The following is a 20,594-nucleotide window of genomic DNA, read 5'->3' on the forward strand; positions in this document are numbered from 1 at the left end:
TGGTTTTTCTGCTGAAAACTCTGAGCTACCCTGCGCCTCCCAGGGACTGCACCTTTGGAGGGGGTGCACTGGACTGCAGAATGAACTGGCACACTTCATCGTCTGTGCTGGCGATAACCACCACCAAATAAGACCTCTTAATTTAAGGTGCTTTTGAAAGGGATGGAGTCTCCTTCCTGCTGTAGAGACGGCTGCCCATTCCCCAGCTGCAGCCTGTCACAGAGGGCATGCCACCTGCATCTGGATAACCCTCAAGGGTACCATGCTCTGCTCTCCTGTACCCCTTTCTTTGAAGCGACTGTGGTATCTAGCAGCCTCTGGCTCACTGACAGTCAGTGGTGTTTATGTTTCTGATTGCTCCAATGGCTTTTGCAAGTGGTTCTCTGGGCTAGGGTTTCCAAGACTTTAAACATCTGTGGCTAATGGATGATACCTTGTGATATTTTCTAACAATGTTTATTTGTCTTATGAGACTTTCTGAAGACCTAATGAACAGGTATATTCAACCTTGGAAGCTTAAAGACAGTATAATATTTTGGACTTCTGGAATGCTTGGATGTCTGTAAAATATATTTGCTTTGACCTTTATTCATGATTTCTAGTAGCTAATCTCCATGAAAAAAGATGAAATATATATTTTTCTAAAATTTCCTATATGTAACTAAAATGTATAGTTGCCTAATAAGACCCATGAGATATGCTCAAAATTTCTTACAGGTGAACTTCCTACTTCATTGTTAGGTAGCTTTTGCATGATATTGAACATTATTTTTTCAGTAGTTTGAAGCTGAAGCTGGTGTCCTAAAAATACATTTTTCTACAGTGAATTTAGTCTGGAAGCCCCCATCCCCACCCACCCCCAACTAATTTTATTGTTGCCCAAGGTGTCCTGGCCATAAATCTAAAACGCATTTGATATACAGCAACATTCTTAACTGTAACTACTTAACAGAGCCTCAGAGCTTCTTCTTCCTTTATTTCCCCCTTTTGGAAATGATCAAATAGGACAGACTCAGCTACATTCTTTACTTACCACCTTAATTAAAAAAAGTTATGTTAAAAAGTCATTGATATCTCTTCCTGTATTTCTCTGCTATTTGTCTGTCTCCAGTCATCATTACCACATCAAGTGCCCGCAGTGTCATTCCATTCCTCTGCAGGTTTGGCATTCCCTGTATCCATTGGAAAAGCATAAGGAAGGAGCTTGGCCGTCTGTGTTCCCTTGTTCATTGTGCTCCCGTAGTGTTCACCATCTTGGTACTTGGTAATCACAGACTCTGGGAGATACATTCTACAGGAATTTGTTCTAGAAGGAGAAGGCACTCCCATCTCGAGTGATGGTAAGCAGAGGAGCTAAGCACCTCCTTACTGGTTAAAAAAGAAATGCTGACCCTTGTTAAATGTTAATGTGTGACATTCTTGCTCTACATCGGGAAACTGCTTCCTGGAAAGCAATCAGCAGTTTTCCACATTAAAAAAAAGATTTGGGGTGTGTTTGGGGGAATTGTGAAAGTCTCATTCTAGTTGATTTTGACCAAAAGGCTTGCCTGACATTGTGCTTCAGTGCAAAAGATCCAGATGCAGATAAACTGAGAAATTGTTAAGAATGAATGGAAAGGTGGGAGGAGGGATGAACATGACTACATCAATGTAAAAGATATATTTCCAGATGCCATAGAGATATGAGAGTCCACTTACTCATTGAGACCTGTTTCACTGTTCTTGCTCTTTTATTCTCTTCTACATTGCAAAGTGTAACTCTGGGTGGAGTCAACATTCGGCAAAAATCTGTTAACCGCACAAAGCTGATGAAGACAATAAATTTGTTTCCTCTTCACGCCCATGTAGACCCAGCCCACCTCCTAAAACAGATAAAAGGGAATGCCTGAAGCTGTGGAGCCAGAGAAGACTGTGCACACTTCTCTCTGCATTCATCCCTCTGCAGCACAGCTCTGTTGATCTTTCTTCTCTCCTCAACTCTGCTTAGAAGAAACAACCATGTCTCGGCAGTCAATTTGTAGAAGCTTTGGAGGCGGAAGCAAAAGGGGATACAGCTCTTGCTCTGCCATCGGTGGTGGCTTTGGAGGAAGTGGGGGCAGAAGCAGAATCAGCTATAGCTCATTCTCCACATCCAGGGGGACTGGAGGCGGCGGACGTTGTGGAGGTTTTAGCAGCAGGAGCCTTCATAACATGGGTGGAAGTGGAAGGATTTCCCTGGGTGGCTCTTATGGCGGTGGATATGGATGTAGAATTGGTGGCTTTGGTGGAGGCTATGGAGGAGGAATTGGCAGTTTTGGAGGAGGTGTCATTGGTGGAGGAATAGGCAGCTTTGGTGGCTCTGTGAGAGGTGGCCCTGGGTTCCCTGCAGGCATTCAACCAGTGCAGGTTGACCCAACCCTGCTACGGCCAGTCCATGTTGATATTGATCCTCAGATCCAACAAGTGAAGTGCCAGGAGAAGGAAGAGATCAAGAATCTTAACAATCAGTTTGCCTCTTTCATTGACAAGGTGAGAAAATGGAACTATATTTGCTTGGGAATGGGGACTCTCAGAAACTTACCTGTGCTGCAGAGAGGGACATATTGTCCTTCTCAGCTCAGTGTTGGAAGGTCTGGAAGGTTGGCAGTGATCTTCTCATCGAGTTCTCCTAAGGAAATGTGAAAATTTTACATCCACAGGAAAATCAAAGGACTTTCTCTACAGCTGTCTGGTCCAAATGCTTCCTTAGCTTTTATCTCTAGTGTTCTCTGCAGAGTCAGGCCAAAGTGATTATGGTAGACTCAACTATCCTAAGCAGTTCTTTGCAGTGTGTCATTTTTCAATGATACTTTCTTCTCAAGGAACTTTTACTGTGAATATGTGAATGAGTTTTCAATTTATTCCTGACAGTGTGGGATTTTTTTTCAGCTAAGTAAAGATCAATGTTCTTTAGCTTGTCTGCACTGGGAGAACATTGGTTGTAAACATGCTTCACAGTCTTTTAAATATGAGAGATATGTATTGAATACTCCTTGTACCTGATATGGGGAATGTTCTCTATTATATACTAATGCTAAATGTACCAAAGTGAAAAGTTCAGAATAACTTGACCTTTAATAATGCTTGTGAAACTTATCCACTTCAGGACCTTGGATAAACATTTGAATCAGCCACAGTTCTGGTGGCCATTTGAGAAATGATTCTCTTAGCTGCCCAGATAAGCATGATGCTTGAGGACTGTCACGTCTCCCAGGATCCCAGGGTGAATAGCTTAAACTCCCCTTTGTGGGCTTTCAGGTTCGCTTCCTGGAGCAACAGAACAAGGTCCTCTCCACCAAGTGGGAGCTCCTGCAACAGCAAGGGCCTTCTGGGCCAAGGAAGAACCTCGATGTCATCTTTGAAGATTACATCCAGAACCTGAGGAGGAAGCTAGAGTCTCTTGTGGGACAGAGGGGAGAGCTGGAGTCTGAACTGCAGAGCATGCAGCAGTACGTTGAGGATTACAAAACCAAGTAAGTGCAGTGATCTAATATGGAAGAAGTAACCACCAAGGCAAGGAGAGCTAAGCCAGCTCTGAGATTTCAGCATTCTCTTCCCTTTGCTCGGGAGCGCCGCAGAACAGGGACAGAGGTTTCTAGGGTGGGCGGTTCGACTGGTTGACTGGTGAGCACGCCACCTGACTCAGCTTGTCTTTTCCCCTTCAACAGGTATGAAGAAGAAATCAACAGGCGCACTGCTGCTGAGAATGAGTTTGTGGTGCTCAAGAAGGTGAGACACAGAGGCACCACGAGAGAGTGTGTGTGTGTGTATGTGTATGTGGGGGGGGGACAGGTTGGAAAGGCACTGGAAGGAGGCAGCATGAGGAAGGGCAGCTTCCAACAGGAGGCACTGGCTGCCAGCAGCTCTCCAGGGATCGGAGGAAAAGGTTCTTTACCTGTGTGATCTTTCCTTTAGGATGTGGACTGTGCCTACATGACTAAAGTAGAGTTGGAAGCAAAGGTGGGAGCTCTGACTGATGAAATCAACTTCCTGAGGGCCATGTACGAGGAGGTAAGGAGCTTTCTTTTCCCCTTGGATGGCCAGGGTTCTAATGAGGTGCGTTCTGACAGGAAGCACTGAAGTTTGACTAGGTGCCCACGTGGATTTAGTCTGGAGAGTCACCTGGGCTCCCTGAAACTGCTGCTCTCTTCTCACCTCCTCAGAAGTTTAGGTTTATTCCTGTCTTTGTTGCAGGAACTGGCTCAGATGCAGACAATCAGCCGGGACTTGTCCGTGGTGGTGTCTATGGATAACAACCGGTACCTGGATCTCGACAGCATCATTGAGGAAGTGCGGCGCCAGTACGAACAGATTGCTCAGAGCAGCAGGGCTGAGGCTGAGGCTTGGTACCAGAGCCAGGTGAGTTCTGAGGCGGCTGAGGAAGCTCACACGCTCACTATGGCTCACTGTCTTCCTTGCTGTGCAGCAAGGAAGCTTGTTGAGTTCTCTGCACCTTGTGTCACTCAAGGGTTGCTTTCTCTCTGTGCTGTCAGTACGAAGAGCTGCAGAGCACTGCTGGAAGGCATGGGGACAACCTCCGCAACACCAAGATAGAGATCCAAGAGCTGACCAGGAACGTCCAGAGGCTGCGGACTGAAATCGAGAGTGTGAAGAAGCAGGTAAGGCTTCATGAGCACCTCACTGGGTACTGGCATCAGGTTGTGTCCCAGAGGAGCAGCCTCGGGGGGCCAGGATGGCATGATGGAAGCGTAGTCACCAAAATGCAATGCTTTTGGAGGACCTTGCTTGTTCCTGCCTCTTCTCCACCCAGTTTGTGCCTTGGGGACTGCTCCAGTGGAGGGGGTGTGGAAGGGAACTGAGAAACTGCCTTCCTTCCTTCACAGAACCAGCAGCTGCAGGCAGCTATTGCTGAGGCAGAGGAACGGGGTGAGATGGCCCTCAAGGATGCTAGGAAGAAACTGGAAGAGCTGGAATGTGCCCTGCAGAAAGACAAGGAGGAGCTGGCTCGCTTGCTGAAGGAATACCAGGAGCTGCTGAACATCAAGATTGCCCTGGACGTTGAGATTGCCATGTACAAGAAGCTGCTGGAGGGAGAGGAGAGCAGGTGAGAACTGCTGTCATTGTAGCCTCACAGAGGAACTATAACTCCTTAGGATGGATTTAGATTTCATCATCTTTCACAACCCATGTAAATTTGATCTTATTTTTTTTCCAATTTTTAGATCCAAAATAGAAACAAGGTCCTGACAAGGAATATGTCCCAATGTTTTTGGCCAAGTTTAAAAGGAACAGAAAATAAAAGTAGTACTTGGGAGAGTGCAGTGTCATTCTTAGCTGAAGTGCCTTGTATTGTATCAGAGCAATAATTTGTATTCCTTTTCCTACACAGGCTGTGTGGAGATGGCATATCCAACGTAAATGTCTGTAAGTATCTGTGTGTTCTCTTCCTTGCAGAGTGGCTTTTATGCTGGGTTTCATTAGGATTCCCAGGCTGCCATTTGATGAACAATGAGCCTGTACTTCTCTTCCAGCTGCGGTAGGCAGAACCACCATTGCTGGAGGCCGAGCTGGAGGCTTTGGAGCCGGCAGTGGCATGGGAGGAGGAGTATGTGTGGTCGGAGGAGGCAGCATCACGGGAGGCAGCTGTGGAGTGGGAGGAGGAATACTTGGTGGTGGCTTCTCTTCTGGAAGTGGAAGAATGTGCAGCTCTGGAGGTGGCAGCTTCGGTCCCGGGGGTGGATCCTCCTCTGTACGGAGATGCGTCACAACCACAACAGTCAAATCTTCAGGTGTAAAATACTGAGCCCTGATCTCAGTCCCTCAAAGGAAAGAAGCATCTCCCATCTTTGGCCAGTGGCGCAGCCCCTCAAGTCCAGCCCCGGTATCCAGCGAAGAAATGAACTGCTTCCCTTATAGGTCACAGCTTCCTTAAATCATTCTGCCTCCTCCCCAAAGGGAGCTTTGTAGTAAAACATTATCCTGTTGGCAGAGCCCGGCTCCTGTCTGAGCTTTACCAGTCTCCAGGGATGAAATGTTTACAGCCCCATTAAGAAATATCTCCCTTGCGGATACCAGTCACTGGAGAGTTCATCCAAGGGTCCTGCCTCTCTTGCTGCATTGTACGTGCTGGCTGTTACGCCTTGGCTGCTGTGCTGGCTGAGTAGGAGTGCGTATAAAACCGCTCTTTCCTTTCACTTCTTATGATCTCTTTTTGAACGGCCGTGTTTTCCTTGCGACTTTTGCATGTCCTGCATGTTGTCTACACACTTGCTTTAGCTGTATCAGGAATTCGTGTAAGCAGAAATGTTGTAACGTCTCATAGTCAGATGTAGGAGTGAGGAACACCTCTCCGGAGACAGCCATCTTCCCGAGGGGGAGTCATTTGGCAGCTTTAATATTTTAGAGATTCCCTTCCCTCTTCTCCTTTACACCTGACATATGTATGGCCGTATTGAAAATTAGCAAGACACAATGCTTGCTTCAAAATCTTTTGTTATGTGAATCTTATTGCATGGTTGCTTTCTACCCCATTTCTTCTGGATTCTTTCATTACCAATAAACTGCAGACAAGTCAAATGATATCTTTGTGTCATAGTATCATTTAATGTTCCCTGGGGGAAGAGTCTGAGGGGAAAATATGTTTTGTTTTTTTGGCATAAGGAATAGCAATGCAATGCTAGGGCGGAGAGATCTGTCCTACAGTGGAAATTACCGAATACAGATTTTCTGCCCCAGCTGAATCCTCTGAGGTGTGTTAGGAAAACACGGTCCACACCATTTTACTTGGTTTATTTCCTAGAGGCAGAATTATTTTGGGAGAAGTTTTTTTGTTTTTTTTTTTCTGAAGTGGTTGTGAGATTGAAAAGGGAAGTAGTCAGGTTTGGATGAGGTGGGTTTTATACCCACCGAAGTAGAATGACACTGATAAAAATAAACCCGGACAGTAGCGCACAGGGTCCGTGCACACCTGGTCTCCAAGGGAAGAAAGGTCCAGAAAGAAAAGCCTTGCTAGAGACATGCTCCTGCCGCAAAGCACAGGAGGTGAGGCCTGGGGGCTGATCTCCTTGTGGAAGCACCAGGAGAGCTGGTCAGGGGGTAAAACGGAGCTAAATCAAGTAAAACTGGCAATACGAGGCACAACTTTTTAAACCGGGAGGATAAGCAACTGCTTACCTGCAAAAAAAAGAAGTTGGGGGGGGGAGGGTGCTTCAGGACTGGGGTATCTCTGGGAGAAGGTCGTCCCTGCCGGAGCATGGCTGCTCCGTGTTTCTTCTGCAGATGGTTCTTCTGGCCCGGGACATCCCGACTGTCGCTCTGAAGGGACCCAAAGAAGGCGCTGTGGGGCTGTGGGGTGGCTCCTGGAAGCGGGGCCTGGCAGGGGCTGCCTTCTCGCCAGGCCGACGTGGGGAAAAGCCCCCAGCGTCTCCCAAGCCTTGGTCCGACGGCGGCTCGGCGCAGGAGGCCCGTCCCCAGCGGTGTGAGGAGCGTCGCGTCCCGTCGAGCGCTGGGGTTCTCGGACGCCTCAGGCGTGAGGGGACCGGGAAGCCGAGACGGACCTGGCAGTTGGGGCGGGGCAGGTCATGGCGGGGCGGGGGGGGGAGGGGACGTGGCGCTGGGGCAGGGCAGGTGTCCTGGCTGGTGGGATGGGGCAGTTTGACCGGGGCAGGTGTCCTGGCCGGTGGGATGGGGCAGTTTGACCGGGGCAGGTGTCCTGGCCGGTGGGATGGGGCAGTTTGACTGTGGCAGGTGTCCTGGCCGGTGGGATGGGGCAGTTTGACTGTGGCAAGTGTCCTGGCTGGTGGGATGGGGCAGTCTGACCATGGCAGCTGTCACAGTAGTTGGTTTGGGGCAGTCAACCTGTCAGTTGCCACAAAAGGGGGCACCCCCCTGCTCCCAACACACCGCTCCGAGCTGGCCCACCTGCGGGTGCGCCGTGTGGCGGACCACGGGCCCTGCCACTGCCTGGTGCTCCACCCTGGTGCGTTGGAGGCCTCGACCGGGACGCGAACGTGCAGGTCTGCAGTGTGTGGGGGGGTTTATTCATTTATAAAGGGTGTTGGCCTGTATTTTAGTGGCCAGTCGAACCCCATCAAGGCAGCTTCAGCCAGCACAAGGGCGAGTGGCACCCTCTATCTGACGAGCAGGGCTCTTACATGGGCACTGGCAGCATGTACGTGAGCAGCGGGAAGGCCTGAAGATGGTGCACGGGCAGGAATTACTCATGACGAAAGCAGCGTGAAGGCATGAGACACGCTCAAACCTACCATTATAACTCCAGATTGCCCAGCCAGGTTAGTTATTAGCCCTCCATAAATGATATCCCATTGCAACCAAATTAATTTGATTAATGCTTGGCTGGATTCTTCTTAAGGGTTGGGAAAAGCAAGATTTGGACCAGTAGGTGAATCAACCCTGACTGTACTATTGTACCTGTAGTATCTCGGGGCGGGCTCAGTGTTTGCGCAGAAAAGTATGGAAATGGAGCAGATCTTAATTCCAGAGTCCATGCCATCTAAATGGACAAAACGAATGAGGAAGAAAGAGTAATTCTTATTTGCATAGTATTATTTTCATGCTGGTTTTCTTTTTTCTCTTCAAATATTTCTTTCAGTTGATGCATTTGACTTAATCTGATGTTTGTATCATTCTTTAGTATGCCTTATTCTCTTGCTTGTATAACCAGTGGCGTTGCTGATTCTAAAATATTCTTTGATTCAAAGCAGTTTTTGAGCAAGTCTTTCTCCCAACAATCTTCTGTTTGATGAAAGAATAGTAAGTTGATTTGCAATGAGAACCTGCATTGCTTGGGGGATTGTTTGGGTTTTGGTGGCAATTTTTTGGTGATAATTTTTAGTTAATTAAGCTTTTTTAAAGGAACAGCATTGGGATTTTGTAGTAATGTAGGGGAAAAGCAATGCAGGAGAATGCCAATATATATATTTAGAATTGGAAAATTCCCCTAAAAATCACTACCTATTTAGACTAGTACCTCTTTCTGTTCTTTTTAAAACCATCCATAACATCCTCTTTTCTCGGTCACCCAGTAATTTCTCTAGTCTCCTTTTAGCCTGGCTGGATTTGGTTGCTGTCTAATCTCTGCTCCACTGGCAGGACTGGCTTGTCCTGAGCAGCAAAGGAAATTTGGGTTCTTCCACAGCATAGCACATGCCTTCTGCCTCCATCACCTTCCCTGACCTGTGTAGGCCAGCTTGAAGCCCTTCCCTCTCCTGCAGGGTGTAAGGGCTCAGCAACACAACTGAATTTTGTTCCTAGTGTCTTCCTAATGATGTGGCTTTCTACACAGCCATAGCAAATGCTTCTCTCTCTCCTCTTGTCCCACATAGATAAAGAGCATATTTGAGGACAAATGCTCCCCAGTTTAGGCAGGAATTTGTAGGTTGGGATGGGAGAGGTCGAGAAGTCGTCTCCTAACTCCTTTTCTCAGTGAAAAGTCCAAGGATGCTTACTGATTGAGATGGTGCAAAGTCCTAGAGCGTTCTTGGGGACTTCCTTAAGAGGAGGGTAGAGAAAGTGAAGATCTCCAGTGTTTTGAAAGCAGCCCCTTGTAAATCCAGGAAGCCAAAGATACCACTGTGCCTCAGACAGATCCTTTCTGCACATTTTCCCGGCGCTAAATGGCACAACTGAGTGCTCAGCCGAGACCTGCCAGCTCCATGCAGTAATATATGCTGTGAGCTGCTTGCTGTTGCTCCAGCTGCAGGCTCCGTCCTGCAGAAAGCCACACACTTTTATAAGTTCCCTCAGTTTTTCCTGGAGAGGGGCCAGGCTGTAACATGGAGGTGCCAGAGTTTATCTTTTCCATCTGCTGTGCTCATGAAAAATGGAGTAATACTAATTGTTCAGGTGCATCATGTTTGAATCAAAGATTTTAACAGTCCAATGACTGGGCTCCCCTTCATTTGCCCCATGGAGCATTTTGATAGCTACTACCTCTAGCTAAAAAGTAGATTCATATTTGTAGCAAAGGGGGCTGTTTTGTTTGAAAGCAAGTGTGAAACAGCCTCAGTCTGATCAAGCCATGACACCCGTTCAATTATGAACACTTTTTGGTAGAGCTGTAGTCATTTTTAAACATAGAGGATGAAAAAATACAGAATATTTTTTTGGTTGTTTGTAAGTTCTGGTTTTCTACAGAGAAGGGTATGTTTGTGCTAATATGAAACCTGTCCCCAGGTTCTGAATAGGAATATCCTGTGGCAGGGATTTCAGTGGAGCTGTGCATATGTGTTAAAAAATTAAAGGAGGTAAAGTTGGTAGAGTAAAAAGGCTGGTAAACAGAGAGGCATGCAAGGAGGCAGATGGACTGAGAGATGGCTTGCAAAGACTGGAGTTCAAAGTGAAATGGCGAATGTCTCACTCATAGAGTTTTCCACTGTGTCTCCATCACTCAGTCCTAGTAACACAGGGCTGTGAGATACAATGTGGGACTGATGGCCTGTTCAGCACCAAGTGGTTTAGCGCAAGACCACTGGTGGCTAGACACCTGGGGGCACGGAGGATGGTTAGGCCCTAGCTGGTAGGAGTCAGAGCACTCTTTCTTCCACTGCAGCATGCTCAGCTCCAGTCAAGCATTGCTGAGGCAGAAAAGAAAGGAGATCCTGCCCTCAAGGATGCCAAAAGCAAACTGGATGAACTCTGCTAAGCCCTCAGTGAAGCCAGAGAGGAGCTTGCCCATGCACTGAAGGAATATTAGGACCTGTCATGAAGGCCCTAGACATTGAGACTGCCACGTACAGGAAGCTGCTGGAAGGAGAGGAGAACAGGTAGGTGTCTGTTGTATAACCCTGTTTGTGAGAGGTGAAGTGTTCTTTACACTGGAGCATGGAAATAAATATAATGTGCTTAACATTTTATGAGCTTATTGGGGAGTGAATCCAGGCAACATTATATTGGCTGTAATTAGAGCTGTAATGAATTTTTAATTGTTACTAGTCATGTTTATTATGGGAGGGCCTCAGGAGCAACCAAGATTGCTTACCTTGGGTTGGGTACTGTACAAATACAGAGAAGACTCACCCATTTTATAGTCTTATTGGGCAGGATAATGAACAGCTGATAGGCAGGAAATATTTGCCTTTATGAGTGGCATTGCTTTGTCATCACCTGAGAGGCAAGCTGCCTCTGCCTCCTTGATACTGTATTTACATGGCACATACCTGCAGAGCAGTCCTGAAGGATGAGATGTTTAGGGCAATGGATCTGAGCTGCAGAGAGGTTACAGGACTCACTTAACATCATCTCAACTAACTCTTCTTCCATAATTCACCTTTCACAAATCATTGCAGTCTTTCTTTCTGCAATAGGCTGTGTGTACAAAATCCCATAAATATCTGTAAGCATCTTGTATGTTCACTTTATTCCTTCAAAATTCATGGTAGGTTTAAAAGTCTGGCTGGAATTCCTGGCCTGGTGTTGATTTTTAAGATCCTTCCCTTTCTTTGCAGCTGTGGTGGGTAGGAACCCCAGAATCTCTGAAAGTAACTTGCAAGGTGGAATAGGAGGTGGCTTTATCTCTGGCAGTGGAAGGTGTGGATACAACCATGGAGGAGGCAGTGCAACCAAGTTTTAAATGCTGAAATCAGCATCCTTATCTCCACGTCTAATGGCACTGGCAACACCCCCAGCTCACCTGCTTTCAACTCGACTTGTCTATTCAAGTTCAAAACTAGCTCAAACACTAACTAGAAACCCTACTGACCTCTTTGCCCTCTCAAGTGAGACTGAACTCAGCATATCAGGACAGCAGCAACAGGACCACTAAGTCTCTGGGCTTGAAGCAGATAGGAAAGAATTGTAAAACCCACCAGTCAAGGACCTAAAAGCTTCTGTAAGGAAACACATCAACAAACATGTTGAAAGCTTTGTAACTGCCAGAGAAATTGGGACAGGTGGATCAGGATTTGCAGAAATTCAGCTTCTGGAAACCACATCACTGGTGTCAGGTTGAGACAGCAACCCTCCCTCCTCTTCCTCGTCACATCCACTCTAGCTTGGATTCATTCTGCCCTTCATCTAACTCCCACACTCACAAGCTCTGTCCCCAGAACTGGCTGATGTTCCCTTAGCTTTATGCTCATGACCTCACACTCCACATTTTCTGACTACTTCTATTGCTGGTGGCAAGCAGGCCCCATTGAAATTCCTGGCATGGCATGACAGTATCCACTTTTAGCTAAAAGTATGGATGGAAGAAAGTCTGCGCCTCCCATAGCCTGGGGACCAGGGCTCGCTTCTTGGCGCACATGATGAAGACAGTGTAGACATGGCCACAAAATGCCACGAGAGGGCTTGCAAACTGCAAGGGACGCTGCCCTGTTCTCATACATGCCTGAATTTGTTCTTGTCCTCCAGGTGGATGACAAATTGACTGTCTCATAAATGATGGGTCTGGCTGAGATGCGAGTTTCAGGTTGTATAGAAGAACACTACCTAAAGGAAGGATTGGTTTTATTCTCAGTGTAGCCATTGCCCAGAACTGAAAAAACAATGAAAGATAAAAGGACAAGGGATGTATTGCACTTGCAAATAACCAGGTTTATGACAGATCTGTCTGTGCTGCAGGTCCTCAGCCTTGCCTGATCTGCAGAAGGCTTGATATAGGGGCCAGAATCAACTGAAATAGACATTGGTCCCTGTCTTGGACTCAGACAGCCACTTCATTCTGGTCCTGGAAGTCCTCAGATCAGCCTCCTTCTCCCCCCCCCCCCAAAACCACTCTCTAAAGTCCCTAGAAAAAAATTTCTAAATTTTCTGTGTCCCACAGGTGTTTGAAACCTGCTGGAGTAAAGGCTGGGCTGGCAGCCAATGAACCAAGCCTCTCAGCTGGTTTGGATTACTTACTTTTCACTTCAGCTGAGCCTTGTTCCCTGCAGATATATAGGAAAGTAATAAGCTGATCCTCATTTGAAGCAATAAGCCTTATTCAGCTGAAGTAAATAGATACAAGTCAGTAGCAGAACATTAGAGCAAGGGGTTTTAGCAGTGGTTCTGACATTGAACCAGCTTGAACCTTTGGGCTGAGAAAGAAATGGCTACTGTGGCTTTGCGGTAGAAGTTTCTATGGTGGGAAGAGAAGTGCTTCCAAAAGGTGGTTGTTAGAAGCTCTCAGCTAAAAGGGGGGCTTTGGTGTTGAGTGTTTCTAAGATTGTGTGGCTAATCTTGGTAACAACAGGTTGTTTGCTGGAAAAAGATATGATAATTCCCCTCCATCTCAACTGCTGGCATGCAAGAAGTCACCATCAGCCAAAACTTCCTGGAACCCCTCAGTCTAGATATTGAACCTGATGTCCAGAGGGTGCAAAAGCTGAAGAAGGAGCAGATCAAGACCTTCAACAACAAATTTACCCCCTTTGTTGACAAGGTAAGACCTGTAACTTATTCACTGTTATGTAAAAGGACTCCTGGTGGGATACAGCATTCTGGGGTAGATGGATAGGTCTCTCTTTCCTTACTGGAATAATAGATAGGCAAATGGGGCTTCAGACAAGGGAGTTTACTTAGTGCTTGGATCTGACAGCCTGTGATGGCTGAGGTTAATTGCACCAGGCTGCCAAAGCATTAGTACATGCTCTCCAACTGCTGAAATGTGTCTTTTGGGTGTCAGGTCTGATTTTTTAGAGCAAAAAAATAAAGTCCTGCTGACCAAACATAACCTGCTTTAATGGCAGCTTTCCTTACAGAGGAAGAGGAACTCTGAGCCTTAGCTGGAGACCTATCAACTTCCACAGATTATTCCTTGCTGGTATCTTGGGTGAGAAAGGAAGGCTGTGTGAGAAAGTTCAGAGCTTAAAAACATGCAGGACCTTGTGGAGAAGATTGTGAGGTACATGAAGAAAGCCCTGGGTCACCTGTCCGCACAGGGAACTCTGCACAAAAATAGCAATGGGATATATCAGGCTCTGGGTATCCTTTGGCCATGCTGAGGGCTCAGTGGTTATTTTTACAGTGAGCTGCACAGCTTGCTGCTGCTCTGGGTGGCTTTTAAAGCACAGAGCGTGATGAGCACCACTAGAGGGCTCAGCAACGATTTAAAGTGTATAAAAGATACCACTCCATTATTCTTTACTGAACCATGTTAGCAATCTGTCTCCCTGTAAGGTGCAGCAGGAGAGAGCCAGAACACCTGTGGCTCAGAAGGCTTCTTGGTGACAATGTGTGAATGGAGAAGAAAATAAAGAGAGGAGCTCTTTCTCTGAAATATCTGCTTTGCACTTCCTGTGCTACAGTCCCAGAGCCTTAAAGTTCCACTTCTGCCCCACAGCCTGCTCATGTCCCTTCCCTTTCTCCCAGCAGATACAAGGAGGAAATCAGCCCATGCTTGGCTGCAGAGGATGGGTTTGTGGTGCAGAAGAACTTCCTTCCTTGGAGCCTTTCTCAGGTGAGAGAGAAAGCCTTAGGTGGAATTGCCTCCTGCCATGTTTTTCTGTAACGCAGAAGGCTGCTGGTGCACTGAGATGGCTGCCTATGCAGTGGCAGTCACTGTCTCAGTCCCTTCACGTGCTCCTGTTTCTGCACCTGATAGCTGTCCCTTGTATCACACAGTTTGCTGATGTTTGGGTTCACAGTTCTACTTGGTTCTGTTTGTACAACACCTTGCCCAGATAACCTCTGGCCCTGACTGAGGTTCCCAGTGACAATTAACTGTAATTAAACTGTCTATTTTTAGCTGATTACCTCTGGCATGGGAGGAACTGAGGGCAGCATGATTTGGGAATGTTTTGAGTTTTAGAGTTGCTTCTAACAGTTTGCAACTGGCTTGGCTCTTTCCACCAAGGTAGTGTGCCTTTGCCAGTTGTTCTGGTGTGCAAATCTGTCTCTGTTCCTCCGGACTGGGATTCTGCATTTGTGAGCAAAATGCAGCTGTAGGCCAGGGTGGAAGTGACTGAAAGATGAGATAATTCCTGATATTCTAATACCTCATTTCCGGCCCTCTGAGGCCATGTGGCAATGCTGATGTTCTGCCAAAATGAACAAGAGCTGTGGCATTGGATAGTCCTGTCCTCCAACAGAGCTGAGTGCTCAGCAGATTTTATTCTTTTTCCCCAAGCCAGAGGTTGAATATGGACCCAGGAGAAGTTTCTTGTCAAACAACAACTTTGATGAATGGCAGCTCATCATGGATTCCTTTTGAGGTGCCAGGGCTGCCTGCAGTTGTCATTTGAAAACCCTTATCCCTGTTCCATAATATCAGCCACAGGATCTGAAGGATGCGAGTGATCAAAGCAGTCTTAATAGATTTTATGATTCTCTCCCACCTAAGACAAGCCATAGAATACGTTGCCCTTTGCTGCTTGCCACAAGTCCCACACACTTGCATTGTGTGCAGTAATAGCAACCTCCATGTCAGGCCCTGGAATGGTAAATGCTGCTGCAGAGCAACTTGGGCCTCTGAGCAAACTATTTCTATCCCCAGCACTTCCCTGAGATTTATAGCCAGCATGTTAACAGTTCCCCTGGGCCACCAGACAGGCAGCCAAATACTAAATTCTACCCAGATGGCTTTTCTGGATCAGAGGGAGAACTCGGATGTGGCAGCCTAAACCATGAACCCGTCACTAGTGCTGTGCACACCAGCAAGCAAGCACAAGGTGTGCGGGTTCCTAAGAAGCACTGGTGGGAGGTAATGACATGCTGCCCTCCCTGGGTCCATTGCACCACGAGCTGGAAGATGCACAACTGTGTTGCTCAGCCAGCTATGCAAAACCTTCTGGCCCAGACCCAAACAGTGGCCTCCCTGGCAGTGGCTGTGCTCCAGTAATGATTGAACACTATTCTGGCATGCAGTGAGAGCAAAATTGCTGCCAGGTTCAACTCCTTTGGAAAAAGCTGGACTTAGAGCCTGGCCTGCAAATGATATAGTGCAATTGCTGTTGCAAACTGGAGCTTTTAATTGGGAAATGTGAAATGAGACAGGAATTCACTTATTTGCTGGGGGAGTGCCAGATGCTCAGTTTAGCACACTGTGTGGCCTTAGTGTCTGGTCAAGGAAGGGAAAGGTGTGGGACAGATGAAGCAGTGAGGTAGGATGGATCTTTCGGTGGCAGTACTGGTTTATGCTGGTTTAAAGCGCTCAAGAAATATGGTGTCTTGTGATACCATAGGTCTGTTGAAACAATGAATGCAGAAAAATCTTGCACCTTTATGTAGCAAATTCTGGGTTACTGATTACTGGTCCTCATCCTGTCTGTGACAAATGGGACAACTGTAATCCCAGGAGAGACTGGGAATGTGGATTTGTGGAATTTGACATGTCTGAACTGTGGAACATCTCTATATTAGAGAATGCCCCAGAGGTGGGAAGGGGGCTGGGGACCAGCTGCAGACTTTCCATGGGAATGAGATTCTGTGGGCGTGTGTGCTTTGTGAAGGCAGCTTCAGTGACTGTACATCGCCATGATATACTTGTTGGAGCCTCTGTAATGGAAGAGCCCTCTTGCCTGGGAACTGCCATTCTTTAAAGCAGTGCTAGCATTAGCTGTAAGGTGGTGTTAAGAGATTCCTTGAATGAAACTTTGCCTATTATCTGTGGAGAAAGAGATACCTTCAAGGAGGCATTCTCTGGATAGAGGGAATCGCTTTCTGGAGATGGTGTCTCTTTTCACCAGCTTTGCAGAGAGCCTGAATGACTAGATTAGCTAAAATGCTTCCGTTTAGAGGTGGACACTACATGAGATGAAGCCTACACTAGGTGACTTTCTATGGACCCTTCCCTTGCTGGGCAGGAGGTCCAAAGCTCTGGTTCTTTGTGTTGCTTTACCTGTTCTCAATCTATTTTGTTGTCCTGCAGATATAATTATCTCTGCATCTGCAATAACTTTAGCAATTGAAGTGCCAATAACTCCAAAGAGTGATTTAATTGATCAGTCTGACCTTGATTGGATTAATTATCAACTCTAATCCAGCTGGGAGGCCAGCCCAGGTGATACATAGGCATGATAGTGTGGGTGTGGTGAACATCCCAGAACTAATGACACTCTGCTCAGAGAAGGCAGTACTGGGACCCACTTCTTTTGTAGGCTGATAATCATGTTGTTTACTGGATTCTGAACATCTGCCAGTTATTCACAGCTGTTATTTGAACTTCCTATTGGGGTGGGAGGGATGTTATTAAAACTGTTCTCAGTCATAAACAGTGTCTTTTGATGCCTACCATAGCCCTCTTAGCATGCTTTCTACCTGGAAAAAGATGAAAAAGAAGCACAACTCTGTGACCAAGTGTGTTATTGATTCCCTGTCTAGGAAGGTCAGATGCACTGAGTAAACTTTCCTGTGAAAGGCATTTCTTAGATTTCCTTAAATTTTCTAAAAGTGGAAAAATTACTTGGGTGTTTAATGCCTTTGGTTGCTAAAAGAATCCTTGCAGACAGGGGGCTGGGGCTTGGATGAATGAGAAGTCTCCCTCAGGAGAGGCCAGCTGCTCTCTCATGGCTAGATGATAAGGTTCAATAGCTCAGGTGGCATGAAATCAATCCCACCATGAATGGCTAGTTCCCTTGGATCCCGGTTTGGACCAGATTTGGTTAAGCTGTTTGATCTGAGGTCCTGCTAGAAGTAGTGCCCCAGGACTCAAACTCTTGAGAGGCATTTCCTTGTGAGCACTGATTGCTGGTGTTCACTGCTGAAGTTTCAGTGACTTCCCTAACTTAATCCCACTGAAGATCTTGACTGTGAAGCTCTCCTAATCTTTTTCCCCTACTTATATCACGGATGCTGTGTACTTTGCCTATTTTTCTGCTGGGCAGCAGCTGCATGTAGAAAACAGCAGTGTTTTCTCATGACACCCAGTGCATTTAACCTACAGTTCAACCCAGTTTCCTCTTCACCCTCATTTTTCTTTTTTCTCCTGCCCATATCACTGCTCCTCCTGAAACCCTTTGGAGATTTCATCTCTGCTTTGCTCCAACACTGCACGCCCCAGCTCTAGGGCATCAGCTGCAGAACAATTCTGCAGTACCTCCTCTTGAAGGCAGCCCATGCAGCTGCCAGAGTTCTCCTGTGGCAAAAAGCTAAATTATTGTGCTGTGTTGACACTCATGTTCTGCTACTGCCTAACTCTGCTTTCCCAATCCATGGTCCTACTACAACAATTAGGTTGTAGCTTTCATACCTCCTCCTGTTACTCAATATAGTAAAAATCTTTATTTTGGCTGAGGTTTTGTTTGCTATGTGTGGAGGAATCAAGACTTGATCAGTCTTCAAGAGATCTCAGGGGATAAGAGAACACAGTATTTTGCATTAGGTTAGCCAATAAAGCAGAAAAGTAACAAGCTTCTACTTCTTCCACCCAATGTAGTTGTTATTAACAACAGCAACAGGAAAATTACTTCATTTTCACACATTATATTAAATTGATACTTTCACATTCTCATAGAGGGGGTAAAAGATGAACAGATACTGTAAGCATGATGAGAATTTTCTGAACCAATCATTTAATATTACAGGTGGTACAAATAAGTTGTTGTTTACCTTCCTGTTAATAAATGGCTAATTATTTTAGGTTAAAATGGCCATTAATCATTTGTTAACAGGACTGCAAGGTAAAATAATACTTTGTTTTGTATTAGATGAAGACCTGAGACTGAATGGGGGGCCTGTATTAAAGCTGGACTTTAAAGACAAGTGTCTCAAAGGTGAGACAAAGACAGGAAGCGACTTGCCCATAGCCTCACCAGATGAAGTTCATCCTGCCTAACTTGGCTTTCTGAAAGTCAAATGTCTACCTGAAGCCATCATGTAGGCTCCCTGCACAGTCAAGGAGAAAGATGCTGCTCCAGAGGCAGCTCTCCTTTCTTCTCTTCTGCTTTGTGCCTCAGTGTCTCCTTAGCTTGGCTTGCTGTCATTCTAGTTATGAACTGAGCAATTGGTTCCATCCACTCTTCTCCTGGTGGTTATAGGTTGATCTGTGATGCCCTTGATACCTTTGTCTCTACCTTATTCTACTTGCTGTCCTTCCTCCTCCCAAAAAGAAACAGGCAAGCAGTGATGCAGTGCTGTCTCTTACCATCTGAAATGCTGTGGTCCACAAGTCACTTCTGTACATCCATATCATAGAGCAGCTCCTGATGGAGGGACCAGAGACAAGTACTGTGCCAAACTCCTCATCTATCTGCTGAGCTCTGTTTGGACTGGCAATTTCTGCCCCACCCCGATCCTAACCTCCATCCTGGTTCTATGCAACTCAACCAACTCATTTCCACAAAATGCTTCTGTTTAGCAAAGAGAGAAGAACTTTTTTTTTTCCTCCCAAGCTTTCCCAATCAGCTGAACTCAGTACCCACTTGTATCAGTCTCTGCAGGACAGAGCCCTTCCCTCTTAGGGGGTTCTCGGGCATCCTTTAATTACACTTTTCAAGAAGCTTGAGTTTTACTGTGAAGGGTTGATAGCTCATGTAATTCTAAACATGCCCTAATATGGGGTTCAATTTCTCTTTTTTCTTGAGCAACTGTGGTCTAATAGCAATTTCCAGTCTCACTCAGATCTAGATCTGGGAGAAAGAAACTCCATCTGACTTATGTATCATTCACTACATATGTAAGATCACATTCATGCTCTCTCACTGAAGCATCTGTGTAACTGGTACTATATATTGTTGCAAGTAAGATGCTATCCAAACAGGGGAACCTCAGAATTAAAGTAGCATAATCATTTGGCAGCATTTCACTTTTCTCTGTCACTACAAGATTTTTGACACTTCTTCCTTTTTTTTTTCCTCCCTACAGGATCTCTTATTGCCTTCACTAGCCACAGAAGAAGGTTATCTCTAGTCTCTGAAATGGAACGTGGGAGAAAATTAAAGTCTGTGGGATGAGAATCACTTTTCTAATTATGCCTGTGTGATTACAGTCCCATTTTCTAAGTGACTTACGGCCCTGTTTATGCAGATACTTAGGCAACTAGCCATCAAGACCTGCTATTCCAATCCTATGTATAGATGTTTATATCCTTTATCTGGGCAGCTATTAAATCTAAGTATTGTATTTATTAACTTGCTACTGTATTTGTGTCCTCTGTACTAATGTGCAGTAGCTGCCAATTTGCTTACTGTATGTACTTATCTATCCTCAGCTCAGCTGATGCAGCTTGTAAAGATCAGGGATTTGCATCCTGTGGCTACAGGAAGTAACTAGATCTTTATTCTCTGACATCTGCAGGATTTTGGTCATTTAGGCTTTCTATTTTAAGCTGATTTAAATGGTCCTGCAAAAATTTAGAGGCATTTTCTTGAGCACTTATTACTCCCAGGGCAGTTTCGGGGTGGCCCTGTGGCTTAGATTCAGTGCATCAGTTTTAAGTTGACTTGAGTTGGAATGAGACAGATGTGGGCTGGGGAGGCTGGCAAGTTCCTGGGTCAGTGGTACTCAAGAAGCTAAAGCTTGGGTCTGTGAACAGGCTTTATGGTTTGAAAATGTTAATCCTTGGTGCAGTCTCTCAATAGCCCTGCTCCAGCAGACCCATGCTCAAGTCACATCGCTTTCACCATCCAAAAATTAGGAGTTAAGTGAGTTTTCCTGGTTCCCCTTTGGTCCATGGAGGGAAATCAGAAAATTCAGAAAGGAACACTCGTGTCGCCTGTCTGGGAGACCTCTCTGTGCAG

The 20,594-nt window shown here is 46.1% G+C and overlaps 1 protein-coding gene across 1 annotated transcript; it reads left to right on the top strand.

Annotated features, from left to right (window-relative positions):
- Window positions 1-1,847: 1,847 nt before the first annotated feature.
- On the top strand, window positions 1,848-5,782 carry LOC106495063 (keratin, type II cytoskeletal 6C-like). The gene is made up of 9 exons (XM_067314115.1): window positions 1,848-2,508; window positions 3,277-3,491; window positions 3,687-3,747; window positions 3,934-4,029; window positions 4,213-4,377; window positions 4,512-4,637; window positions 4,863-5,083; window positions 5,369-5,403; window positions 5,511-5,782. The coding sequence occupies exons 1-9, from the start codon at window positions 1,999-2,001 to the stop codon at window positions 5,780-5,782; spliced, it is 1,701 nt and encodes a 566-aa protein (XP_067170216.1). The 5' UTR covers window positions 1,848-1,998.
- The last annotated feature ends 14,812 nt before the right edge of the window (window positions 5,783-20,594 follow it).

This window comes from Apteryx mantelli, chromosome 33, assembly GCF_036417845.1.
Source record: "Apteryx mantelli isolate bAptMan1 chromosome 33, bAptMan1.hap1, whole genome shotgun sequence".
NCBI lineage: Eukaryota > Metazoa > Chordata > Aves > Apterygiformes > Apterygidae > Apteryx > Apteryx mantelli.